We start from the raw sequence: 27586 nt of genomic DNA, 5'->3' as shown, positions 1-27586 counted from the left end.
ACCAAGGGCTGCGCTTCCAGGAAGCCTGGAGCAGACTTTGGAAGCCACGAGGAGCTCAGAGAATTGTTTGTTTTTTCCTGAATCAGGTGGTTTTGGCTGAACCATCCCCACAGCGTCCAGACCGATGCTTCAGCTACGTTTCACGGGAAAAGGGCTTTCAATGGACTGAAAAGTCCAAGTGCCGAAGACGGAGTTTGGAGCCGGGCCGGTTCCCTGTTCCAAAATCATTTAGGGTTGAACTGAGAAAAGCAACCATTGCCCCCATTACCCAGAAAACAAATAAACCCTCTTCTTCTGTTGCTGGGAGCTTTGCAAAACGGAGCTGGATTTCACAAGCGTGCCTGGGGGGACGGGGCGCCCGGGACCGCGCCGGCACAGCAGCGGGGGCGGCCGCCAGCTCCCCCCGGCGCAGCGGAGCTTGTGTGCTGCCGCACTGCCGTTCAGAGCCAAAGCATTTGAATTTTCATATTCCCTTTGTGCTTATAGCTGTTTTCATGAAAAACCGTTGTAATACACGCAATGAATTAGAGCGGGGCTTGTTCACACGTTGCATAAGCGAGCTCCGGGTCCCGGGGGCCGGGCTCTCGCAGGCCGTGAGCAGCCACAGAAGTAATTAAGTGTTTAATGAAAACAGCTCTGCAGGAACCAGCAACTCCGTCCTTATTTACGGCTCCCAGCTGATGGGCAGGATGGACGGAGGGACGGTGTCGTGCTGGGGCCCCTTGCTGGCCGCAGCCCGCACTGCACCGGGTCTCATCCTGCCCGCCCCACGCCCGGGGGCAGGGTGCAGCGGTGCCCGGGAGCTGTTCCTAAAGGATGCCGGGGTTTCTGCGGGAACAGGGCTGGATTCGGAGCAGCCGAGGGATGCATGAACCCATGGAGCTGGGTGCAAGCATGCTCGGTGCTGGGCTGTGCCGGACCTGGGCTGCACGGGGGGGGGGGGACAGCGAGGGCCGAGCCCAAACCAAGTGAAGCCGAGCGGAGATCATGGCTTTCTCCAGCAGCTCCGGGTTTGCCGGTGCAGCGCCCAGGGGCCCAGCACGGCGCCTCTCCCCCAGGCCGCCGCGCACCGGCCCTGCACCCACTTCCAGCCCGTGCTCCCGAGCCCTTCCAGCCTTGCGTGCCTCCGCCGGCGTGCTCTAGAAACGCTTGCCACACGTACGGAGCCACGGTTTCGGAAAGGAGCCCGCTGCCCGGGACGCGAGGCTGTGGCGCGCTCGGGGGCGAGTTAGCCACGGCTGCCACCTCCCGCCGCCGCTTTCCCGGGCAGCGCCCCGACGCAGACCCGAGGCTGACAAAACCTTTAGTTTCTCTTCTCGAGGCCGGGTGCTCCCCCCTCCCCGATACAGCAAGTCTCAGTAACTCATAGAGTTGTTTTCATCGTTGCCAAAGAGCTGTTTCATTTGGATGCCGTTTCAAAGTCTTGCTGGAGGATAGCGACTTTTTCCTTATGTACAACGCATACATACACTTGGCAGTTTAAGAGAGCGAAGCAGCATATTTCAATTGCTAAAGTCTCTGTGTTTGTGGCGAGATAAACGATCCACCAGTTTTATTGAAAAAACCCTTAAGCGGGGTTTGTTAGCACACAGCCCAAATTAAAACAATACAGTGGAACAAGGTAAGCAAGTGGGAGAAGAGAAGATTATATGTTAGATTCAGAGCAGCTCTACTCCGCTCTGACATTGCAGCAAGAGCTGGATCTTCAGCTGGTGTAAATCACAGCAGCGCTGACTTCCACGAGGCTACGCCAATTTACGTCATCTGAGGATCTGGCCCAAATTCACGAAAGTCACGTCCAAAAACCGAGTGTTTTACTGTCATGAAAATGTCAACATTTACTTCTCAGCTTATCGCAAAGCATGTAGGTTGAGCTAGTTTGTAACCCTGCTTTGCGAAAAAGGGCAAGAGAATTTACCAGCACCTGGCAGAAATACGCTGTTCTGACATTTCGGCCTTTTTGATGCTTCTTGCTCTTTTAGGGAAGCAGGATTCTTCAGCAGGGTCTAGAGATTTTTATATACTTTGATTTGCAAAACTGCCTTCTGATACAGGTCTGTCTTCAAGGTAGAGAGCCATCTCCCTGTCTCTAACAGACCTTCCCTCCCTCGCCATTGGGAGCGAGGGGGGCGTCAAGGCTGAGTCTCTGAAGGTGGGAGCTCGGCTCCCCAAAACGTGCCTCAGATTGGACACCCCACAGTCAAGGCATCCCCCAGCATTGGTAGGAATCTTAGCCAGAGTATTTCAATCCTCCATGGAGAAAATAAAACGGCGCATGCCAGGTGAGCGAGCCAGCAGTTTCGTAAGGCAAGCCCAGCTTTCTCCCACACGCGTCTACTCTCGAGCCAGGCACAGCTTTCCGCGTGTTGGGATCCTGACGCATTTGCCATCGTAGTGAACGCTTCCATATGATTCCACATGGAGGCCTTGAAAGAACATCTGATTCCACCAGAGGCTTCCAAGAACTGAGCAGTGAGTATAAAATCTTTAACTGAAACTCTTGACATGACAGTATGTAACAAAAAAATATAAATATGAGCTGTTGCCAAAATGCAACCCAGAAGCAGTAAAAAGTGAGGAACCGTCTCAGCAGTATGTGGGCAGCCACCGGCCCTGAGCTGTCCCAGGGTTTATGTCCTCTACAGACCTGGCAGAAGCTTTCTGACAAAGTCGATCACAAGAGACGCTGGCTGCACAGTGTCGTACTCTGCAAACAGGTGACAGAGATTCTCCGAATCTGTTTGGCTTTTGGCCACAAACCCAAAGATTCTTTGAAAAAGAAGAGAGAGTCTTATTTAGTTTGCATGCAGGAATCCAAAGGAATATGCTTAAACTAGCCCCAGCCACAAAGCAAAATCCCAGCTCCAACAGCTCTGCCTTGGCCTGTTCCCCAATCACGTTTACTTGGAAGGAAAACAATTGGGAGAAGTATTTCTGGCAAGGCCTTCCCAACTGTAAAAAGTTTCTTGAACACAAGGTAGAGCCAGATATCAACTCACTTCCTGAGTCCAGAGCAAACAAGCAACTCGGGGAAGGTTAAAGGATTCGGATGGCTACTTTCTATTTAAGGGGACACAGAGAACATTGGGCATTATCTCACCCTTGCGTCTAAACCTTCAGAGCAAAGACTCCATAAAGCTTCACTCATTCGTCCCACAACTCTTCCAGCCACCACGTTAATGTCTATTGCAACCCCGATTCATTTTTAAGCTTCAGTTCTGTGTTGCTTCCGTAAAGGCTTGCAACACACCCCACTCAAGAGTCAAGGCTGAATCAAAGCAGCCATCTCCCCCCTGGGTTTTCATCGGCATGCTGACGTTATGGGAGGTCCTTGGGCAAGTCTTACCTTGAAGCCCTGCAGTACTTCTGCCACCTGAAGGAAGAACAGAATTGGATTTGTTCAGAAGAGTGATATTTAACTCATTCAGCTAGCTGCAAAGTCAAGGTTTATATTTAGCTAAAAACCCCTGCAGGTTAAGCCTGGGGTGGGGGAACTGTGCATCTGGTTGTCTGGGAATTTAAGCAGCGCAGGAGATCGGAGCAGCACTTCCTAGCGCGGGTGTTCGGCCCCAGGGCCACGCTCGGCTCCGCGGGAATCACCCTGCTCTCCCTGGCGGGAGGCACGGGGGCCCCGCGGGGAGCCACGGCAGAACGAGCACTACTCAACAGCAGCTTTTACTAGCGTGAAGGGTCTCAACCCACAGAGCAGCTAACTCACTTTCTGTTTTCAGGATCCATCCCACAGAACCTGATGGCAGCCAAGGGATAGTGTCTTCTGAAAAACACCCTGTCAGGGGAGAGGAGCAGAACGCAGCGTTAGAAAAGGAAAGTGCCTGGACAAGGCTGGTGGGAGAAACAGACATTTGCAAAGTCCAGTTGCTCTGGAGCACTTCTGGCTGCTGGGAAGGGGAGGTGTGGAGGCCCTTCTCCCGAGGGCCGGCCTCGGAGCTGACCGCTGGCAAACCGCGCGCGGTTCTTGGGTTCAGCCTCGTCCTGCCTCCCACTGTTGAAAGACCATTGAAATGTTGCCACTAACTTCATTTAAAGCAGAATCGTGCCCTGTGCTGTAAAAATAAGGGGTTAAGTCCATCCCCGGATTACAACATGGATTTGTCCTAGCAGGCCAGTTTTTCTTGATATGCTGCAAATCAGCAAGTTGGCAGAATAACAGGCAAAAAGAAAGCTGTGCTCAGATCTGAGGATTCAAGAACGAGCTGCATTTTCACAAGGCATTTAACTTTCCCCCTGTTCACTCCCACCAGGATCTCACCCTAGGTGAGCCCTTGGCTGCGGCATCAGACGGAGAGCAGGGCAGGGCAGCGCTTTGTGTCCCCAGTGCCGTTCTTACTTTCTCTGGATGTCCGTCAGCGTGATTCCCTGCTCGGTCGCTTTGAAGTGCACAAGGGTGGGTGTGGGCAGCGTCTCCAGCTCGAAGGTGGAGGAGATGGCTTTCTGGATGGCCGGGGCTCCTGTGAGCGTCTCCATGTTCACCGAGTTAAGGTACAAGACATTGCACACTGCAAGGACAGCACAGAGCCAAGGTTAGCAGCCCAGGGGCCCTCAGCCCCCTTGGACATTACTCTAGCATCTCTCTGCTCCAAGTACATACAGCACCTAGCACAAAAGTACCAGGCCCAGAACCAGGTCCCAGGCATCATCATGCAGAACTGGATGCATTTTGGAGGGCCAGATGCAAATTAAAGATTCGGTGACTCAGAAATATTTCACAAACTTATTTTGGTTTACTTTAATTCTTTGCACTAATTGTTTTAAAAGTCGAAGTATTTAATTTCCGGCTTCTAAATGTCACATTTGGATTTTTTTTCCCCTGTTTATTACATATTTCCTTTAATGAAAAGCAGAAATACCCCAAGCTGACTAACTGCTCAAGCCCAACCTAAAACATGACATTTCAGGCTGATTGAAATGTTTAAAGGACTGTTCTGGGTCAAACTAAACTTTTCAGCTTGCCAACTTATTTTTCAGAATTTCCAGCAAAACAAAGTAGTTTCTGATTCCCACGACTATGCTGTGACCCCGTCAGCGCTGTCTCCTCCCCCTCACTCTCTGTTCTCACCTGGAGCCCATCCACCGCTGAACATGGGCTCTGGACACCAGGGTGCAGAAGTGAAGCAAAGACGTTCTTCCCTTCCTGGTGTAGAGTTTCTAAGCATCTCCCATAAAGTCCCACAGCAGTGTAACTAAACAGTGGCTTTAAAGAGCTCCAGACTGCGCTATCCCTGTCCTAGGGACTCCAGAGGTTCAAAACCCACCAGCTAGACAAAATCAGGAAAGTGGCTTAAAAATCAAGGGACACTGGAAATCAGAAAAGTTTAGGGTCTTTTATCAGGCTTGGGAACTCAAGAACTGTCTTTTCAAGCCTGAAGCTCTAGCTAGGGGAAATTCAACTGTTCCTTGGTCAAAGGGCCCTGATCCTTTCCTCACCAGCAGATTTCTTCAGCAGGGACACCGCTGATTCTGGAGCACAGTCTGGGCTATTTTCTCCATCGGCAAGATCTGCACAAACAACAAACAGAAGCACCGATGTCCACGGTGAAATTCCTTTTCATGCAGAGGGCACACAAGGACTAGGACTGTGTGAATTGCAGGCTTTTAGAGCAGCAATTAATTTAATTGTCCTCCACCCCCCTCTTCCATGGCTCTCCTGGCTCTCTTCACCTCCGATCTCCCCACCCTCAGCAGCCCTCCCTCCCCGATGTGCATGGCTGACCACCCTCCATCCCCAGCAAGAGCAAGTCATCACTGTCTCATGCTCAAGTCAGGACCTGCGGTTCCCTGCTCCGTCTACAGCCAGGGCAACCAGCCACATTTCTGCTCGCCCTTCCCACAGGGGCACCTGAGCCGTTCAGCCCCCTCCCCACTGCTGGACCACGTGCTGCTGACAGGTCACCCTTGCTCTGCCATTTCCCCAGACCCGGAGGCCAGGAGGGACTGCCTGGAGCATCTCTCCTGCCTGTGACTCCTTCCCGTTGGCCTCCTGCTTCAGGCACCTACCTCGGGTGGGGATGCTGAGCTTGCAGGGCAGCGCCAGGGGCGTGATGGCGTGCTGATACACAAAGGCGGAGAGGCTCCCTGCAACACAGAACTGCGTGGTCAGCAAGGGCCCCGGTGCCTGAAATCTCCCACCCGAGCCAGGGTGGGCATAGCAAGCTCACTGCAAGGCTGCAAAGGAGCTCTGGTCCTGGCTGGTGCTGTGAGGGGCTTTTGGAAGACACCTCACGAAACCGCCAGGCTGCTCCTGGGGGTGGCATCGTCCTTACCAAAATACAGCTCCTCACTGGCTCCTTTCAAGTGCACCCCTTTGGCAGAGGACTCAATGAGGAAGTGCCGGACGAGGTCACTGCTGTCATCGCCTTCAAGCAAGATTGAAGAGAGCGTCAGCGCCAGCACTGGTGCAGTTGTTTCTCCCCTGCCCTCTCCGGCCCACCCCGGGGTCACTGCGGCAGGAGGCCAGGGCAGAGGCAGTGCCCAGCGCTGCTGCCCCAGGGCACCCGCTGGGGCTGGTGCTCTTCGTGGGCAGGAGCGCTGCAGGGCTCCCTGCGCGGGGATGAGCGGGCATGCACACATCCCAGTTCTAGCCTCTTTCGCAGAACAAGAGTCCTGCTGCTTTTTAGCTTGTTTAAACACTGCGCAGTTCGGCCAGTTTCACTTAACACCCTGAAGCAAAACACCACCTTTGTGAGTGAATCCCTGTACCTGTCTGGCTGCCGGACGGGGAGACAAGAACCTTCATCGCCAGTCCAAAAGAACCCCGGTACGACGTGCTGTCTCGCACAATGAACGTGCCTGGCTCCTTGTCCTTCAGCAGCTGGATAGCTGTCAAAGCACAGGCAGAGACTGAGCCAAGCAAAACAGGTGGAACCTCCCCTCCTTGTATTTAGCATCCTGCCGATGCTCTCGCTGGGAGTCATTCCTTGGCAGCAGCAAGAAATAATCAGGAGAGGCTGCTGAGCGCTCACACGTCCTTTGTGCAGGTACAGACTGCAGTGCCACAGCACTACGCAGCTCCGCAGCGGCTAGTAGCCTGCTGCCTGCAAGGGCAGCTCAAGCAGTAAATGTACTTTCTGTCTCAGGGGCCCTGGCTCACCCCTGCAGGTCACCTGTCCCCGGGGGCTCAGGGACTTGGACTCTGGGAACTGCAGAATAGAGTCAGCCCCTTTCAGAGCCATGTTGATTAATGCCACGGTTACAAAAGCAGGCCAAGCTTCCCTGGACCTGGAGGGTACAGATGGAGCCGTGGCACAGCTTGCATCCCTGAGCCTTCCATCTTGACTAGTGAGCGGATCTCTCCATGCCCACCAGCTCCCAGAATGTTTTTCATTGCCATCATCAAGTCACTCCAGGACCTCAGCACTGGTAGCAGCTGAACTGATCTACCGCAGAGAAGCAGATTCCACTCTGAGGAACAGCCAGTATTCCTGCCGACTTGCAGAGAGAAAGCTTAATATGGGATTATCCTGGCAAAGACACTTGTGTTACCTTGTTCCCGTGTTATGCTTGGCTTGAACCAGTATTTCGATGTGTCCATCACAAACTTCATGGTTGGTTGCCCGTCTCTGAGGGGACCTGCAAGAGATGTAACTCCTTCAAGCAGAGCAAGGAATATGAATCCTCTTCACAGAGAGAGAGAGGCTGTGTGTCAGGGATGTAAACCCTAAAGACCTTCACAACAGACATCACTGAGGAGAACAGAGCCCTAACAAAGATGTTTCTCTTTCAAGCTGGCCAGGGTTGAAGTGTTTTTTCAATCCTTTTGATCAGAGCTTCCTCCCTGCTACTCAGAATAATTCATTCTGCACACAATTATCTTTCTTGGCATGCTGTGACAGAGCTGAGAGGCAGCACATGAAGTCCCCTGGCAGTACCAGTCTGCCCAGCCCTACAGAAGTCCACTGGACCATGGTGATTTACACCAGCTGAGGATCTGACCTGCTACAGCCCTCCTCCTTTTCCCATGAGAATCCCAATTAAAACACTCTGCCCTGACAGCTGCCTCTGCTAATCTCCTCCAGCGAACAATAGTCCTGTTGTTTGCTCTTGAATGGAGGACCTTATAGACTTTGGATATTTTTCGATGTCCTCCAGAGCAAACTGGAACCCTAACCCCTCCTCCCCACATGTTCTGAGTCCCCCAACAAGCATGAAATGACAACATTATGGTCCTTGTTCTCAGTGGCTATAAACAAACATATCTGCACCTCCTCCAGTGGGACCAGGACATTTCTGCCTGTTGAACATATGCCCTAGGATCTTGTTGAAGGAAACACCATGGTTGATGCAGGGTTCCTCCACCCCTGAGCACTGCCCTGCGGCAGGGAGAAGACTTACTGTCAGAGACGCAGGAGAGCACCGGTGCAGAGAGCGCGTTGTTCAAGCCACCGAGCCCAGGGGACAGACCACAGCTGGGAGGAGGGCTCTGCTTCACTGAGGCTGGAGGGCCTCTGGTCAGCCGAGGAGATGCGTCTCCTCGCTCCAGGCACCCGTTCACCAGCAGTACTGGGATGTCAGCTGTGGAGTTGAGGATGGAAGGGGGGCAGCTGCTGGCCTGGCCCTTCTGGGACGGGGACATATTGGCTTTGGTGGAGCAGGTTAACCCGGGCTGGAGGGAGCCCAGGCCAAAGGCTTCTCCAGCGTGAGATCTGACGCTTGGGGAAGATGGGTAGGGGCTGCCAAGGGATCCTGCAGGGGACGGGCAGTCAGCCGAGCAGCCAGCAGCGGGGTGAGCATCTGAATCATCGTTGTGCAGTGAGTAGGTGCTGCTGCAAGAGGAAGACACAGAGCAGAAGGCAATTGGCAGGAGCTGTTTAGTCGGAACCTAACGCACAGACCACCCCGGAGACTGCAGCTACAAGGAGAGCTCAGCCCTGCTTAGATGTTAACTCGCCCCCGAGGAGGAAGGCCCTGGACAACAGGACTGGGGGTAGCTGTCCCATGCCCCTTTCATCTCCCATCACCAGCCCCAGGCAGAGACACCAGGCTGCATTTACCTTCCAAGGACATAACTGGTGTCCGATCCAGGACTGGTGGACAGCAGGGAGATCCCGCTGGTCCTTTGCTGTGCCCTCACAACATGCAAGGGCTTCAGCAAATTGTCCAAGCCCGGTGACGTGCCGAGGAGAGCGCTTGGGCCGTAGGAGATGCTGTCCTTCTGTCCAGCAGCGCACCGCTGGGGGATGGCGATGCACTCCGATGCTTTGCTGCAGGTCTGGGAGGCAGCGCAGCTTAGGGGGCCTGCCCGGGGGCTCTCAGGCCCTGGGGGGCTCGAGAAGACCACGCTGCCATTCGTGCTGTAGTTGCCTCTGAATCCCCCTTTTTGGGGCAAGAAGCCGGTGCCTTGTGGGGACCTCGAGAACGGCGTGCCAGACGGGCTTGGGGAGCCCTGCAGCAGCTCAGGACACTTGGCTCTGGCTGGCGTCATCTCTATGTATTTGAAGTCTGGAGGAAGAAACAGGAGGTTGTTAGCAATTCAGCGTTTGAGTCAGGTTCGTTAGCTAAGCTCCGTGGGGGATACGTGTCTCTGCTCTTCTCGTTATTAATTTTGGCTCCAGTTTCCAGCCCCTGCAGGGAGGGCGGGGGGTGCCGCTCGCCCAGTGCGTGGCCCTGCAGCCGCTTCCACCGCGGCAGGGCGGCTCGGCAGCCGCGTGGCCGCGCGAGCAGCCGCAGGGCTGCCTTTCCCCGGCGAGGATCGCAGTGCTTGGCGGGAAAGACCGGCACGGCCCAACGCTGGGCTTTCATTAAGCCCCTATAAGGGCTGATTTCTTCACTGATACCAAGTTGCAGTGACCCACCCAAGCGCTGGCAGGCGCTGCGGGAGGACGGGTTACGTACGGTCATATCTGACTGCACCGAACCCCCTTTGCAAGGATTACACAGCTGGCGCTTGCCGAGACCTGCAGCGAGCGGCGGGTGTTTCCTCCAGCAGCAGCTCTGTTTGTACCTGACTCAAGAGAAAAACATCTGGCTGCTCCCTCGAGGGATTACATCAGATTCAGAGGGTGCCCAAGGCAGCCGGCGCTTCCTGGGGGAAACGCATGTCCCTGCACACCCATTTAAGGCCCTAAAGCTCGCCGGGGTGGATGAGCACGGGGTGAACGTCACCTGGCCCCAGGCACAGCTGGACATCTGCGCCGCAGCTGGGGAGCTGAAGGTGGCGGGGAGTCACATGGGACAAGGGCAATCACGGGGCTTTGGCTATCGGGTAAGGGACCACGCGTGCCAACGGCGAGCGCGTAGCCCAGCACAGGGGCCGGCTCTCTGCCTCCCCCTGTTCCCACCTGCGGGAGTCCCTTCAGCAGCGAAATCATTTCCCAGGCAGCTTCCGTGCCCATGTTCTACTGTGTGTTTCCTCCTGCTATTCCACGCGTGCTCAGGGCAGGCACCGCACCTCCTAGCCCCCCTTGCTTGCAGTCGCTTAAAAGGTAACGCATCTGACGGAGCACGGCTTGCTGCCAGACCTTCAACAAAAGCTCGCCGGCAGCACGAGGGGGGGCCTGGCTCCTGCACCCAGGTTTCTGCTGCACATCAGCCGCAGGACGCACCACCTCTACGAGCCGGCCACGTTCGCAAAGCCCCGCTGTGCCCTATTCCCTGGAGCCAAGCTCCCGCCTGCCAGATGTGGCTTCGAACACCTCTGCTGTCGCAAAGGACACATACAGCAGAAAGGAGACGAGCTAAACTAAGCTATAGGCCACACTATCAAATACAAGACCGGGACCTTCCTCCAGAAAGGGGCCGTTTCGTCTTCCACAGACACACTAGGTTCAAAGGACTTAGGTGTAAAACCAGAGCTCTGGAGGCTGTGCTCAGTCTCACTGATTTTAAGCCGAGAGGGAAATGTCATGATTGGTTCCGGCTTCCCTGCAAAGGGATTTTCACCTACCAGTTCCTTGAACAAGGCCATAAATTCTCGCTGAGCTAGAAGGTGCCTTTTAGAAAGAGACTCTCAGCTTTGATTTAAGGACTTGCAGCAATGGCGAATTCACCTCCTCCCCAGGGAAGTTGTTCCAGTGGTTAATCACCTTCACTGCTAAATCTGTGCACCTTATTTCTAGTCTGAACATGTCCAGCTTTGTTTTCAGCTCCTGTATCTTGTTCTGCCATGGAATTTATGACGGTTTCTTGCTCTCATGCTTAAAGGTGTTTGTTGGAGAGGGAAAACTTTTTTGCTGCAGCAGTTAAAAACTGATCTTAAAAATCTTGAGTTTCTTTGCAGTTAATTTCATTATGCCTAAATCCTGCCCTAGAACCTACAGTTAAGAGTATCCAGCCTGGGGAGAGCAGCTAACTGCGCATTGCCAAGTACTGCAATCACTGTTTACTGCAAGGAACAACCAGACCTCTGGGGCATAAGTTTGATGACTAGGAAAAGCACAAGCCTGTACAAAAGTTACTCTTTGAGCCACTTCTCCAAGCCAACCTAAGCGCAGGATTGAATCGGCACAGCCAACTGACAGCCGCTGAAGAACCCCGTTAAGCCAGAATTGGTGGTCTCTGGTGGGAACGCAGCTGGACCATGCTCTGGGAATGAATCAGAGCTGCAGCTTCCCTGTCCCACACCCTTACTGCCTTTGAAAGCCAACAGTAGTTCCTTCAAAGCCCGTCCTTGGAAAGGCTCATGGACCACATGGTTCTGGTATCAGTGTGCAAAGCCCTTGTAACAAGATCTTGGCTGGACACTTTTTGTTAATGTCTCCCTCAAAAGGGGAAAAGAAATGTGTCTTTTAACTGTCCTTTACAGAAATAACTGAAAAGTATCTGTGCACTGGGCTAATAAGGCCCTTTGCCTCCTGTTGAGGCTTTTGCTTATCAGATGTGGTTAAGCCTTAAATATTTGCTCAGGATCTTGGCAATTCTTTCAACATCAAGGAGTGGCAGAAGTCCCACAAATACTAAGTCTGACTCTCACGCAAGCTGAGAGGACTGGTCTCCTCAAAGAACGATTAGTACCAGGGGTAATTTGTCTTGTATAACTACAGCATCTAGTATGCAAACTCTCCCTTGATGGAAAACTTAAAAGCCCTCAGCATATTTTCCACTAGACAAGAACAAAACCTCTCTCGGGTGCTCCTTGGGCACCATCCATCTCCTACCAGCCTTCACGTCAACTGGCTGTGTTTTGCAGGGAACTCTCCCATCAGCTCCTCCTGCTCTCTTTCCTTTAAAGCAATTCACTAAAAGACAATGGATTTGCAGCCAAAATGGGGTGGGGTGGCAAATAAACATATACACATATAAATATATAGATACACACACACACACAAAGTAGCCATCTCTGGTTTCAGTTCCTCACAGACTTGTACCTTCACACCTTAGGCAGAAAAGAGAGGCATAGAAATTATTCAGAAGGTGCAATGGGAAATTGTACAGTCCCTCCCTGTACTGTCCGGAGGAGGAAATGGAGGCAGGGAGCCTTCACGGAGCAGATCTATGGTGGCAGCTGGAGCGACAGCACCAGTGGGAACAGCAGCGTAGACAGAGGTTGCATCTGGCCGCAGCAAGAAAACATGGGCGAAGTGCGTGTTCCCCTCATGCTCCCCGGGATGGAGTACAGCAACAGAAGGTTTATGTAAAAGAGAAGAGTCGTTAAAAGATAATGAAAGCTGAAGTGAGACTTTTCCCACTGAATTCAGGGCCAGATTTCCAGATGTTCATTTCCACACTTGGAGCCAGATTTTCAAAATCACTTGCACACTCGCTGTCTGCTGAGCTCCTCGGGAATCCAGCCTTTGAGTGCGATGCCTAGAAGAGGCATTTAAATGTCTCTAAAAACCAGCCTGAGGAGCAAGGAGTTGAACTTGCACTTTGTCACAGTACTTTATCTGCAAGGCCACCCCCTGCTGTCTCGGTGAAGCTGGACGCACGTATACCGCTTGCTCCAGAAATGCCCAAGCCCAGCTGCGTGCTCACACCGCTGTGACCTCCACGCTCCTCGGCTTCCGCTTATCTGCTTCCCTGTTCATGCATCAGCGAACTCACACCTGCCGGGGCTACAGCTCGGTGCACTTTAAGACGTACACCATGTCCTCCTCCAACCCCACATTCCTCATGTAGAAGCTTTCATGAGGGCTCAGGGAGAACAGAATTTGTTTCATGCTTTTAATATCCTGTCATTTGACCCTCCTCTGGAACGAGGTCTGGGGACAGATTTTCAAGGTATTTTGGTATCCGAAGATGCAGATAGGCAATAAGGATTTTCAGAAGCACTGAGCCTGAATCTTTAGGCACCTACTCACATCAGAGATCTATTCTCCAGTAGCTGGTGTAGCAGAAGATGTGCTGCAGCATGCAGCACACAGTCTGCTTCGAGTTACTGTGTGCATAATGCATTGGCCAGCTAACGCACTGCGGAAGAGTGGTAGGCAAGAAAAGCCTGGGCCAGAAGCAGCACATGTAGCACAGCTTTGGATTGCAGAGATGACAGCGAGGTGTTGCAGAGGGTTCACGTAAGGCACCCAGGGATGAGAGCGGAAAGAGGGGTTGGTACGTCCTGATGATGTTCAGCGTTGCGTATGCCAGGTATGCTGCTGGAGGAGTGTACAAGCCCTGTAAAAGGAATCTCCCTTGCAAAATCATTCGGAACATTTAAATTGGAAGGGTTGTGTAACGATCAGTACCTTAGCCCAGGGCTTTGGAAATCTGGCTTCAAATCCTTGTGCTTCCACAGGTCAAGTATGACCCTGGGAAAGGCTCCAGTGCCCTTTCGTAGAACTGGGGCTTTGCTGTGAGGTTAAACACATTACAGACGTTACATGCAGAGGTCAGCGCCTGTCTCTAGTTATTGAGGGTAATAACTTGGATTAGGAGTTTACAGAGAGCTACAAGTCTAATTTCTCTTGAGAAACATTCTCTCCACACACAGGCAAAAAGATATCAGATTGAATTAAGGGCTGTTCTCCCCGTTCCTTTTGGCTCCTGCTGAGCTAGCTGGACACGCGACATTTCAAAAGTAATCAGACCAGGGCCACCTAAGTACACCAGTTAGGCAGAAGGGCAATCAGCCTGGATACACAAGCTGCTCGCCTGCTCCTTTATGTCAAGCACTGGTGTGACAGGAGACAGTATCCCCTGCGAAACATCAACCCCACTTGGGACGAAGGGGGATGTCATCAAGGCCCTGTTTCCAGGCCTTCACAAGTGCACAGGACCTCACTCTGCATGCACCGGTCCGCGGCTGGTGTGTGGACAGCATCACTCCTTGGACTTTACTAAGGTAAAGTATGAGCTATGCTGGCTCCGCTAAATCAGGATGATTTTTTGTCTCACCTGTTGCCTCTGGATCTCGTTTCTTGGTTGCAGCAAGGTCACTCTGAGAAGCAGGTTGGACAGCATCCTTCACCGGCTTGCATGTGAGTGGCTGAAAGGTTGGATCGATTTCCAGGATCAGCTGGTTGAGACTTTCTATTGATATATCCAAGGTAGGAGACACCACGTGAGCATCAGGATCCACGCTGGTGTCCTCCGCCTTTGGCTGACAAGAGACATTGGGTCTCTCCAAAGAGGTATCCTGCTGCCCTTTCCCTTGAGCGTGGGAAGCCACGTGCTCGAACGCAGGGTGGGTCCTGTACAGTCCTCCGTTAGGAAGCAAATGTGCCTTGGCTCGCACCATGGTGGACGGGTCAGCCCAGCCATCTGTTGAGTAGCAGCACTGCGTTCGCAGCGTAGAGCAGCCCGGGTACCCCGCTGGATGTAAGCTTTTGCTTTCCTCCTGTGATGCAACACACACGGTCTGTCCAACCCGCAGCACATGGTTTGGTATGACCTGTGACATATTTTTACTTTCTGGTTTGACAGTTCAGAGTCCAAAGGAAACCTCCTCCTCCTCCTCCGCTTCGTCTTTAGGATACGTTTGCCACACGCCTTTCACTCCCAGGGACCTCAGACCCTTTCTTCAATCCAGCGTCTCAAGTAGAAGAAGAATCTAAAGAATGCAGAGAGAGGAACGGTTATAGGCATGCTCAGACTTCAGCGGAAAAGCCTGTAAGAAAGGGGATTTGGAGTGCAAACCTGGAATTCAGCTCGTAAGAAAATAAGTCACTCTGTACTTTCTTTTCCGCTCAGTTCCAGCCCTCTGTTCCTGGTGTCACCGTGCATTTGGGCAAGTGCAAGGAGGGTTAATCTGCAACAGATTTTCAGGATTCAAAGGCCTAAAAAGTTATGTTTTGCTTTATTTGCACGGTGATATTTTCTTGGTTAAGAACGAAACAAAGCATCAGTCTAACAACTTTTGAATGGGATCCTGGCTCTCGGAAGCAATCCAAACAGGCAACGGCAGGCAGCAAGCCCTAAGCCACGCATGGCAGACTTGTAGCAGGCCAGAAAGACGGAGCTGCCTGCCAGAGCAATGTTCTGCGAGTGGGTGTTAATTTAATCCGAGCCCTGTATTTTGCTAGTACAATGCGAGCTGAGCCCTGGAACGCCGTGTATGTGCCTGCGTTCCCAGGCCAGGTGCTGCTTGAGCAATCTGATCGCTGTTAAATTTTGAATACTCTCTGCTTTCAGTTTAGACGCAAATTATTATTTAATTCACCATTAAAAAAGAAAGAAAGCACAGCAGAAGGCAGGTTTCCCTTGGGGGGTTTCCAGGTGTGAGGTCTCATGATATCATTTGGAGGTGGAGGAAGTTGTCCAGCGGCATTAGAGAAGAGAGCAGGTTCCCCCCCAACCGAAGTTCTCCCTCGCACTCCTCTTTACGCAAACACAACAGGCAGCTGCCATTAAGCAAAACCAGCTACCGCCAGATGTACGGGGGGAACCGAACCGATTTATCTCACGATGAAGAAAATAAGCCTGGCTTCCCTCGGTACCCGCTGTGACAACCCAAACCCAGCGTTTCGGCGCTGGGTGACGTAAAAGTCGAGCGAATTGCCCCTGTCCCCGTGGCGAGGGCTGCCCGGGCGGCATCCCAGGGACGCGTCCCTCCGCTCCGGCCCTCGGGAAGGGCGGCCCAGGCTGCGGGCTCCGACCCGCCAGCTACATAGGGACGACTGCTCTCTCCCATCAGCGGGGACCGCGGGACCTCCAGGGACCGGAGCCGAAGGATCCCCGAAACGAGTTAATCCCACGGCTCAGGGCTAGCTTTTTCATATCCTGTGCGGTTCTCCGTGCGTAACACATACAAACAGTGGGCTACGCTTATTAAAATATTTGTCCTTTCCTGCATCAGTCGTGAATGACTGGCTTATTTACTTGGCTATCTCAGATTGATTAACTATCGAGTCAGAGGATTAGGAAGGAGACGCGTTGACTTCAGGCGGTTTCTAGCCCCGGGGCGGGCGGAGGGCAGAAGCGCTCGGCTGGCGCGTGCGTCACGTCTGGTAAGCGGTGACTAACTGCCATGCCGGGCGCTGGGAGCTATTAGTGCGACGAGACGCCGAAAGAGGCTGGCTTTGCCCTCTGCGGGTTATACAACCCCGGACAAACCAGTCCTCTTCCTGGAGGAAGAGACACCCCAGAATAGAACAGACTCACAAAAATCAGGGAATTACGAGCAAAACATTGCTGTTGCCTGTTGCTACTCGCAGCGCGAGTGGCACCGAGGTTAGCTGCGGATCATGACTCACACCAGCCGCTCACCCAGGCGCTGGGAGAGGTTTTTAAGGACTCAAGAAGTGAGTAAATACTTCAAAGCCATTCCGCTTCTTTCCAGGCAGGGACCCCACTGCGTCAGCGGGCAGGGCAGCGCGCAAGGCTCGGCAGCAGTGATGCATCCCGCGCACAGCTGCGCTGCAGAAAGGAAAGCACCGCAGAGACACGGCTATGACGCCTTTAACTGGAAATCAGGCAGCCACGTGGTGTCTCTCTACTGTAACTGACACCGATTAACGCTGCAGATGGCAATGGGACGCAGAGCCAGCGGCTCCCCGAGGCTCAGCCACGCTGCCCGCGCCGGGGCCGTGCTCGCCGAGCCGGGGCTGTCCCGGCGCCAGGGGACGGAGGGGGACCACCGGCTTTCCAGGTGCACGGCCGCGGTGTCTTCCCAGCTCGCCACACCACTTCCAGCACCTGGTAGTTACTTGTCCTCAGCATTTCTAGGCTCCCACCCAAAGGATGCAGAAGTGGGCCAGGACCCGAGTTCCCCTTTCCCGCGGGCGGCCGGGGCTGCCCGTGCCTGCGCTGCCCACGGAACCTGCTGCTCTTCTGGCCTGATTCAGGCTCAGCCCCGCAGCACAGACAGCGTTAGCGCAGGTGAGCATTTACCCCTTTCTCGTTTCCAGACTTGGAACATGTGTTTGCCGTGGCACCACTGGCACCGGCATCGTGAGAAGTGCAACACGATACAAGATATGGAAGGAGCATTTGTTAAATAAAAAAAGAAGAATCACTCCAGGTCAAAAACACAAGCTAGATGGAGTGAAAATTGGATTCTTCCCTGGGGAGAAGAATTGCCTGGCTCCAGTCAGCACCCACAAGACAAGGCTGGTTTTAATTTACGTAGGTACAGGAATAAGGTGCAGTATGCACGAACCAGGACCGTCGGGGGGTTCCAGGAGCATGCACGCAACAGCTTCCCTCCTCTGCTGTACTCCTGCCCTGGGTTTTTGATCTTTCATGTCTGATGCTGCCAGAATTAACCTCCAAACCTCATTTCTCCTCCCTTCCCTTAGTTAAAGGGAGAGTTTGCACACAGACTCCTAACAAGATTTTCGAGATTTGGGTGCAGGCTTTTCTGTTAGAAAGAGCAAGGGAGGAGAAAGACCTGGGGATACGCAGTTAATCACAGCATGGCCATTGGCCATCAGCATGGTGCAGCCCTAGGACAAGTGCTGCCCACAAACGTCAGGACTTTCCAAGAGCAGGCAGGAATAGCAGCACCCTTGTGCACAGCCCTGGTGAGCGCCCAGCTGTCCCCCAGTTGTGCAGGGCCATGGGTCAGGCTGCAGCTCGAGGACCGTTAGCGCGCTCCAGGGAGCAGAAGCCTGTCTGACACAGGGAAGCCACTGGCACGTCTGCACCGTGCAGCGAGGCGCGATGCCCTTCGCTCCGGGAGCCAGCGGCAGAGCAAGCTCTGCAGCAGCAGCAGCAGCAGCAACGCACCCCGGCAGCGGCGACCCCCTGCCTGTCCCGGCCGCGCTGCAGACGTGCCTCGCAGGGCTTGGCGCGCGAGCTGAAGCTGCAAGGATGACACTGCTCTGTACAGAAACACTAGGGAAAAGAGCAGTGCTGTCCAGGCTAAGACAAGGCTAGCAGCACTTGAAGGAATGGAAATAAGCTGGCCACAAACACATCTAGACTGGAAATTACAGAGTTTCTAACTTCTGGAAACAGACTCTGGAACAGAATTTCCCTAAGACTAAGGGGACAAACATGTCACAGCTTTTGGATGGAGACGGACACGCTTATAAAGGCTCTTTGTGCGGCGGTTGCCTGTTCCCCCGAGACCGGGCTGAGCGAGGCTGGAGCCGCCGCGCAGCCCAAGCTGCCGCAGCCTGCCCGAGCCCAAAGCTCCCCGACCAGCAAAGGGGCCGGCTCCGGGTGTCTGCATCCAGCACCGATCTCCGGGAGCCGAGCCGGAGCACCCCGCGGGACCGCCGCGCGCGGATGCAGTGGGTATCGCGCCGGGTCCGGAGCGGGGCAGGCTGGGTGCCGGCCAGGCGGGCGGCAGGGAGGAGCAGGGTGCCCTGGGGCCAGGGCTGCTCCCGGCACACCCGGGCTGTTAGATAACCGCCTGCGCGGCACCCATGGGGCCGCCACGTCACCCGGAGGCACGGCGAGCAGCCTGCCCTTCCACGAACCCGCCGGGGACACGGCACAGCCAGGCAGCACCGGCCACGTGGAGCCGAGCCCCGCGCGGAGCAAAGTCCCTCCGTGCAAGGCTCTTGGATGTCTCGCGCCTGGTTCACCCGCGGCCGCCCCCGAGCACCCCCTGCCCTGCTTGGCGGGTTTCCGCTGGAACAAAGCGAGCGCCGTGCAGCTCTCCAGCACGCGCCGGGGCCCGTCTCCGTCCTGGCTTTCCCCCAGCCTCGAGCGGATCGGGCACGGTAACAGCAATGCCGAAAACGCTGCCTCTCAGCTTCGCTTGGCAGCTGCACACGCAGAGCCCTGGACGTTCCCGCGCGGTTATTTGGAGCTACGACGTACAAGCCAGGACACAGACCCGTTCGCTGCCTGAGCAGAGACCTCAAAACAGCAAGACCATAACAGTTGCCAGCTGCCAAGTCTGGGTTGTTTTTCCTTGAAATGTGAGCCCTGGGAACCTTTTGGTAGGTCTGTTACATATGCACTTGCCAGGGAGAGAAGAATGAACTGCTAGGACACCCAGGATTTAGCGAGCTCATTACACCCTTTTTAATCGTTAAGAGGGCTGCTCGGTGACTTGCCTAGATTAGCAGGGTGTGTTGATGAAGTTAGGGAAAATAGTTGCCATGGTTATGCTATGTTTTGCCTGCAGAGCTCAGAGAGCAGCGGTATCACATAGCAAATATTAATATACTTCCAGCTATCGGGGAGTCCGGCACCTGGAGCACGAGGCAGCTGGCGTCTGAGGAGCGGCAGCGCTCCGGGCCTTTTGCGAGAGAGAAGGGGTGACTGTCAGACAAAGCCCTCCTTCCCCTGCTCAAACAAGAGTGATTAAAAAGTTCAGCAGCAAAAAGAAGCCTTTATGAAATTCCAGACAGCATCACTAACTCTAGATATTTGATCGGTCCCTGGAGCCCTGTGACGGGGGCAGGGCTGGTGTGATCCTTACAAAAGGAGTTCTTTTTGCTCCATTAGGGAGAAGCGCTCTAATGTAATCCTTAAGGTTTTTTAGCAACAGAAGCCATCCTCCCCCGGCGATCGCGCTGCGAACAACCCAAACGCCTTGTTTGTTTAGCAACATTTCAAACTTCTGAAAGAGGTCTCCCGGGCTTTGGATGCGGAGGATTATTAGTAATGTTGAAATTGCTACTCCAGTGACTTCCCCTCCCACTGCCATGCTCTCTCCTCTCCCAGGAGGCATCTTCCCTTTGGTTAAAGCTCCTCCGAGTACGAGACCCAGCACAGATGCCCGTGGCCGGCCCGGTCGCAGCAGTGTCTGGTCCCCCTTCACAAAGCCAGGAGGGTTTTCTCTCCAGCTCTTTGCGAGGTTAGCAGCGGACACAGGAAGCTCAGGGAGGCGAAAGCAAGGAGAGCATCTTTGGAAGAGGATTTAGGTTCAGAAATAGACACAATTAGCCAATCCTAGGAATGTTTGAAATGAGTTACTGGAACTTGAGATTTTCTAGACGTCCTAACAAGCTCCTTGGAGCATCAGCCTGGATTTTTCCCTTCTGAGACCATGGGCAGTTCTCACCTCAGTCCCCATGTGGGACTGTTTTAAGCAGTATTAGGTCAAAAATTGCAGCATGAGGGAAGCTGTCTCCTAGCATTTCTGGGGTGCTAAGGCAAGGGATAGGATGGGAACTGCTGCACAGAGGGGTCTGCAGACCTTTAAACATTGCAGGAGGACGCTGTAGGTCTGCACACCTCCTGCGGTCGTCCCACTGAGACTGTACAGCGCTGCATCCTTTGGTCTCAAAACAAACCCAAACTTTGGAGCCTGCAGTCACCACCTTTCACTTTCCTCTGGACTCACTCTCAAACTGAGGGCTTGAAACCTTCTGAAAGCAGCAAGCCATGCTCCACGCTCCTCTCTTGGCTCTGAGAGACAAAAAGCACCAATACCCCAGGGGTGGGAGCAGATACTCTCCCTCTCCTCTTCAGACCTTCATCATCACACCGATACAGCTTCTCTGCAATCATGCCGACGCTCTGCTGTCCTGTCCTGATCCAAGGACAGATCCTCAGGACTCTGGGTCTGGTTTAACAGCACCTTGTGATACTGACCTGCCTGAGTCCTCCCTGAACCACCCTCTCCAGCTAATCACACTTCATGCTACCACATGGCATTTTTATCGCCTTGAACGTTCCCAACACTGTCACAGTGCAGTCTCCCGCCGGAACGCGGGGCACACACGCTCACACGCACCCACGGTCACTGCCTCATTTCTACAGGCTAAACAGACTTCAGCAGAGTGAATGAAATATCTTACACCACTTGTACAGATGCATAGTCAACAAACACCGCTGGAAATGTTAAATAGACTTCAAGCTCTGGGTGAATAAGGAAGGTAATTGCTAACAAAATAAAACCCAGAGATTACTGAGGAAAGCCCAAACCGTAGCCTCAGCAATAAGCATAAAACCATACCATTTCCAACACAACATCCAACAGCCCTCCCCACCCAGAATAAACACCACTTGGTCTCTTTGCAAGCCAACAGTATTGTTCAGGCAGGAACAACCATGTCTTGGCATATCTGAGATTTCTGCAGCAGATTTCTCCCAAGGCACAAGAATAATCATCAGCTAAATGCAAAGCAGCAGCAGCAGAAGAAGAAACAGAAGTGATGGAAGAGAAGAGAGGAATGGATACAACTTGCAAACAACATTAGCATGGAAGATTGAAGGAAAAAAAGGACCTGAAAAAGACATTGAAAAGGCGAAAATGGCCACTAAAACCAGCTCTCAGCAGGTACCTGAGCTGCAGTTGCTTGTTCCCCTCTCCAGCACACAGCTCTTGCTGCAATAGCTCTCACAGCACCTTGATCTCCTAAAATCAGCAAGAAGGTGAGTCTGTGCAAGGACTGGGTCCTCCGGGAGCCTTGGATTTAACGTGAGCCCAGTCCCTCCCACCTGGGCTGAGCTTTGCTCGGCCGCCCCTCCACGCGCAGGGTGCGGCCCCGCTCAGGCCAGGTGTAATGCAAGAGGGAAGACCCAGACGCCGGGACACAAAGGAGCCAGAGCTGCGCTGGCCAGGGGCCAGGCTGCCTCCAGAGCACGCTGGCACAGGAAGGCTGTCGGCACGGGGCTGCGCAGCCGAGCTGCTCGGTCGGGCGAAGGAAGCCACGGCGGCAGGAAGAGGGTTGTGCGGCTCCCACCGTACCCCCACCCCTCCGACATACAGGTGCTGGTTTGGCACTGCTGCGCCCCAGAACATAACAGCAACAAGACGTCTTGGAGGGACTTTGATATTCTCCTAGAGAGGACCTGAGAGATGAGACTGCTTGCAGCCATCATTATCACAGAAGCCAATGTCATTAAACCCCGGGGAAGGCTGCTCTAGCACAGAGGCATAGCGGAGATGCCACGAGTTTCCCAGTGCCGCAGCTGCTGAGCGCAAGCTCATCCAAAGCCCAGCGCTGAACGCTCGAGCCCCAGGGGAACTATGTCCCCAACCCCTGTTGGCAGCAGAGGACCAACAATACGGGACCATTTCTGATCCCATCCACCTTCAGCACACCACACTTGTTTTCCTCTCTCAGCCACCCAGTTTCTGTGGGCCCAGAAACAGCAGGCTGCAACAAGAGCACAGGAAGGACACTGCTAGGATTTGTGCAGGCCACACCGCGACCCTGCCCATGGGAAGCATTCCTGTACCAGGCTTTCCAGGATGCGTTTCACTGCCATGGAAAGGTAGGGGCAATAGCTCCAAGGGGCTGATTTTCAGCTGGTGCAGACAGAGGTAACTCTGCTCAGAGGAGCTAAGCTGGAGCTCCAGCCAGAGCATTGCATCACGATTTCTCCCCTCCTCTCCAGATGAGATATCTATTGCTCCCTGGTGCAGAGGGCACCAATTAGCCCTCCTGCCCTAGGCCAGGAGGAACAGTTTAAGAGGTTACACCTTAGCCTTTCATCACCACCTGTGTGGCAAAGGTGCTGTCAGTAAGACTTGTCTAATTGAGTGCAAAGGGAAACAAATGATCTCCCAATCATGTCTAGCTAAAGGGCAGCAGTAAACTTCTGGGGCTGCTCTGGCCAGATCTGAAAAAAGCAGGTTTATCCACACCCTGAGAACAATTATCTGACTGTACATTATAGGGAGCAGATAGAAAACTTTAAGGTAACTGTGTCCCTAACTCCTGCTTGCGCAGTATCCAGCCCAGAGCAGTCTGCCTGGCTGTTGCCTTTAGCATTGCTGCAATGGAAGATAATAAATAATCCCCAAACATGTCTTTGGATCACTGTACATTTTGGCTCAAGGATTTCCTTCCAGTTTGAGTAGGCACAGAGCCACACAGCAACACTAACCTTTAAAATCATATATCTGAAATACCCTTCTTCAAGGAAACTGCCTATTCTGCTGCCCGTAAATGCTTTTGGTTTACTGCAATGTTGCTCCACTGTTAAGTGACTCTTTGAAATGTCCGATTTTATCAGGAAGTCCACCACATAAACTGCCTTCCTTATAATTCCTTGATCTCACTTTACAATCCTCCCAACGTTTTATTTACTATCAGCCGTTGGTTGTTTTTCCTTCCTTTACATCCCTAGGTAAACAGTGTTTCACAGCGGGTACTCACTGGAATGTAACTGCCACCCCAGCCCCTTTTCTTCTGTAACGGCTGCAAGATTGCATTAGTGAGTGATCTCCTGGCAGCTTTCCTTTCTTCTGGTTGGTAAAATTCACCATTGATGAGGTACTTGAAAAATGGCATTTATAACCAGGAGGAGGACGCTCGTTAACAGGATTACTACAAGCACCACATCAGCAGTAAGAGAGTTCAGCTGGAGGAAACAGACAGGGAGAATCATTGGCCAACCATGACCTGGGTTAGGTCCCTCAAGTTGAGTGTTTTATTCAGTGTCATCTTTCAGCAGGAGGTCTGGGCTTTGCTGTTATGGAGAAGTGCGATGTTTGTGGGAGCTAGAGACAGTGCAGAATGGGAAAGCACAAGGGCTGCGGTGGAAGAGGAAGGATTTTGGTAGGTGCTTTTATGCTCTGGTCCAGTGGCTTGCAACCTGCACTCAGAGGACACCTGGGCTTTGACGTGGTTCTTCTAAGGGGTTTGCAACCCAGGTAAGCTCAACCCTTTGTCAGCAGGCTAAAATGTATTGTTCAGGGCTAAGCACCTCCAATGAAAAATGGCACATGAGCATGCAAGTCCAAGAGTGACCCCTGCTCTGGACTGCCATATTAGTTTGCACCTAGCTTCATCCTGGAGGCCTCACCAGCTAAGAGCTCGTTCATGCCTAGTTTGAGAGCAGGTGGCAATCAGATCAAACATGACTGCGATGCTGGGTTGGCATCCACAAATGAGGGCAGCTTCCATCACAGTGACACCTATTTCTCAGCAATAAATAAATGCAAAGATGTTTGCTGTGCTTTTAACATCTCGTTCAGTTTGCCCATGGCTTTAAGTGGTCTCTCTGTCCCAGAATGATGCAATTCTTTTTCAGTGGGTATTGAATCGTTACTGCTATTGGCACTTTTACAGCCAAATTGAAATCCTGTGTTGCTTCTTTAATGTTGCTTTCAATCTGCAGCAGAGGCATTCACGACTCAGTGCTTTTCCATTTCCATTGTGTAAGGCACTCGGAGATGTCCTGGAGGGGCCAGTTGCTATAGAGAAAGGCTTGTTTGTTGCTGTAATTTCAAACTCCTCCCTGAAACATGAACACAGCGATATTGCAAGACCCCTCAGAAAAAACATTTCCCTTTGGCTTTGGTTTTGCTGGTTTTGCAGTGAAGCCAAGATGTTCAGTGGCTCTTTCGCCAAGCCATTAGCTCTTCTTTGGACTCTAAGTGCGTGGGGAAGATTAAGAGGAAAAAATGAATGAGGTGGACAGAGGGCTTGTCAACACAACAGGATATTTTGCACTATCCTTGCTGTATCACTGAACACCCCTTTCGCTGCACAGGTGTAAAAACATGTTTGCATTAGGGCATTTTTATCCTTATTTCAACTCGGGTTACGCTGAATTCACTCAAGACATTTTGTATTCTAAGCAGGGATGGCTATGAGAGAACCACATGCCAGTCAGCCATGTGGGTGTACTTACATGAAAAATCCTGCCGTAAACCAGCCTCTGGGTCACCTTCAATTTTCCCACCCTGAAGGTCCCAGACTTCATTTGTAAGCAACATATCTCTATACTCTACATACACAGTGCAGATGGGTAAGGAATGGGACAGGTATTTAGCAGCCAGGAAAAGCCACCCTTGGATGAGAACTCTTTTTGTCCCCAGGAGACAGCAGAGAGAAATCAGAGGAAGGGGGAGAATGGCACTGGGACACCTCTCTAGTCACATCTGGCAGATGGAGATGGCCAAGGAAAGCTGAGCCCTCTCCAGTCCACCTTTTCCTGCGTGTGACAAGAATGCCTCAGACAACAGCACTTTGAAGGATTCTCACCCTGGCTCTCTAGTTAGAGAGCCCATAGGACTGAGAGCCCTCCTGTTTGATTGCAGTACAAAAGATGGGTACTGTCTCAGGGCAGGATTACTGGCAATGCAGAGAAGTGCCAGCAACAGCCTGATGTGCAATGGCTTGTTTGCAGAACAGATCGACCTTCCCAACAGAAGCAGGCTGGAAAAATAAGGAATGAAAAATTATTTCAATAACAAGAGAGACAGATAGCCATATACTCAGGATCACGTAGGTTTTATAAATGTATGGTTACTTCTTTCTGGAATTTGAACAAAAGAAATATACAGATATCAATGAGCTGACCAAACATAAAAGAGCCTTTTCAAAGGAACAAATACCGGTTATGAATAAGACTTGGGAATGCTTCCCTGGAATGTGCACGTGCTAACAAGGAGGAAAGGTTAAAAAAACTGTATTTGTCACTTCTGCTTAGACCTGAAGATTTGTTGCTTGCGTAAGTGGAGGGAAGCCACCCAGTACCTTTGAAGGACACAGGCCAGGGAGCAAGGAGTGGCAAAGACCTTGGGCTGAAACGGCCAGGCCATGTGGAAGGGCCGGGACAGGGAACAATCCTCCAGGTCCTTCTTTACCCTGGGAAAACCCCTCCACTGCATCAGTGCCAGAATCCTTGAAGATGGCCTTCGTTACCTCCTCTGCATTTTCTTTTCACATTAACTAAAATGGACCTGTCTGTGCAAACCGGATTTCTCTGAGCACGGCCCTACCCAGGACATGCTTATAAAACACCAAATATTAATTTGACAGTTAGAGAAAAACAGTGAAATTTCTGAGCTGGCCCAAGCAGCTGCCCCTGCCAAAGCAAGCGTTTTTCAGGAATGCTCTGCCTCTGCCCCGATTTATGCTCTGAGACCATCTCCCTCTCACCAGGGGCTCCACAAAACCTTGCAAAAACCTGACATGTGAGAGGCAGTGAAGCGGAACCATGCGCAAAACATCAAAAGTGACTCACAGGAAGTCGATAAAGCAGTGAATCTGTGTAGGAAACAAACTGTTGCTATTTTGGACCTTCAAAGGTAAAAAAAAAAAAAAAAAATGCAATAAGCCCTGAAATACCCATCTGAAAAAGCTATGGAGATCTATCAGGTTCCTAGGACAGATGTCAGGACTGCCATAGGACGAGCAAACACAGGCAACACAGAGGGAAATCTTTGGGGGATGCCTGACGCTGCTGCGCACTTGACTGGGCTTTGACATGGTGGCAAAGTGCCGCGGTCCAGGGCACGGGACCAGGAGTACCCACCAAGGTCCAGAACTGCCAAGCGCACGGCAGTCCCTCTGCCAGGCAAGGCAGGACACCCCTGAACACAGCCGGAGACACCCTCAGCCGCACCAGCCCCTCCTTCCAGCGTGGGAACACGTGGGAACCGCATCCACCGCCGCTTGGTGATGCTGAGCCCAAGCGTCTAACATAGGTGAGTGCGCGAGGTGCCTGACGGAGGGACCTCGAGCTGGAGACTCACGTTGGAAACATGCTGGCGTAAGAAACAGCCCTTCACAGCTCTGTTAAACCCCATCGCTGCAGGGCACGCTGGAAGAGCCGTGTGCGCTCTCCTGCGGAGACCTCACTGCTGCTTAATCCGCTGTCAGGTGAGTCACCCTTATTCTTGGAACAACAAAATAGTTTACTCAGAGCTGTGACGAGGCCCTTTAGCTCCCCCGAGGGAATACTAATCAGCCTCCTTTTATGGAAAAAGGACCTTTTGTTTTCTAGACCTTTAAGGTAAAGTTTCACGGACTGAAAAAGCAACCCTTCGCAGAAGCCATGCCGTGCCCAGGGGCAACGCTGCTGTTGCGCTCGGGCTCCAGGTGAAGGTGAGAGTCAGACCCACGGCCACGAGCGTTGCGAGGGAAAGGCCCCGCTCCTCCCTCGCACGTGCACCCGGCCGCGTGCTCTGAGGTGCGGGCTGGCCGGGGCTGCCCGAGCCGGCAGATGCGGCTGTGCAGGAGGGAATCGAAATGCGGCCGTTACGGCACGGAGCGTGCCAGAGGCACGGCTTGCAGCAGCGTGCTCCGCATCCGTCTCCACATGCCGGGTGGCGCGAGGGCTTCCACACCCAGCGAGGGGAAAACCACTGACGGGGCAGGAGTAAGATGAGGTTCTGCTGCTGGCCTCACATGGGCAAAGCTGGGGTGGCAGTACCGGGTGGCTCCTGCCAACCTCCTTCAAGGAATTACCTTGTTTTGGAGGTGGAGCGCAGAGAAAACTCCTTTTTTGTCCAGTCCTGGGTCACACTGGTAATTTTTCATGTGCCCAGAAGCTAGGCACCAGACAAGCCCAAAACAAGCCTGGCATCTAGAGGCTCCCTGCTCCAAAGGACAGTGATGACTTTGGACATGACTTTGCACGTAACGGAGTCTCCTGAGCCACTGTCCCTCAT

The 27586-nt window shown here is 52.9% G+C and overlaps 1 protein-coding gene across 3 annotated transcripts; it reads right to left on the bottom strand.

Annotated features, from left to right (window-relative positions):
* Positions 1-1442: 1442 nt before the first annotated feature.
* TNS4 (tensin 4) lies at positions 1443-21741 on the bottom strand. 3 transcript variants are annotated; one of them, XM_026072848.1, is made up of 13 exons: positions 21516-21741; positions 14284-14938; positions 9009-9456; positions 8350-8780; positions 7501-7587; positions 6718-6837; positions 6282-6374; positions 6016-6093; positions 5446-5517; positions 4349-4517; positions 3719-3787; positions 3347-3373; positions 1443-2769 (listed from the first exon to the last, which is right to left on the bottom strand). In XM_026072848.1, exons 2-13 carry the CDS (start codon positions 14786-14788, stop codon positions 2640-2642), a joined length of 2229 nt encoding a protein of 742 aa, XP_025928633.1. In that variant the 5' UTR covers positions 14789-14938; positions 21516-21741; the 3' UTR covers positions 1443-2639. The 3 variants fall into 3 exon arrangements, with proteins under 3 accessions (XP_025928633.1, XP_025928649.1, XP_025928642.1); XM_026072864.1 differs by having other exon boundaries at positions 8350-8777; XM_026072857.1 differs by lacking the exon at positions 21516-21741 and adding an exon at positions 15025-15084.
* Between the last annotated feature and the right edge of the window lie 5845 nt (positions 21742-27586).

This window comes from Apteryx rowi, unplaced genomic scaffold (genome assembly GCF_003343035.1).
Source record: "Apteryx rowi isolate R43461 unplaced genomic scaffold, aptRow1 scaffold_1092, whole genome shotgun sequence".
Taxonomy (NCBI): domain Eukaryota; kingdom Metazoa; phylum Chordata; class Aves; order Apterygiformes; family Apterygidae; genus Apteryx; species Apteryx rowi.
Note: the sequence above shows the minus strand (reverse complement) of the source record. Positions and strands in the feature narration are given on the sequence as shown.

Bases quoted from the DNA above. Each gene is read 5' to 3' on its own strand.
- TNS4 (XM_026072848.1), bottom strand. From the start codon at position 14,788: ATGTCACAGGTCATACCAAACCATGTGCTGCGGGTTGGACAGACCGTG. The intron at 8,781-9,008 runs GTAAATGCAGCC...TTCCTCTTGCAG, and splicing joins ACCAGTTATGTCCTTGGAAG to CAGCACCTACTCACTGCACA. The intron at 4,518-5,445 runs GTGAGGAAAGGA...CTGTCCTTGCAG, and splicing joins CCTGCTGAAGAAATCTGCTG to TGTGCAATGTCTTGTACCTT.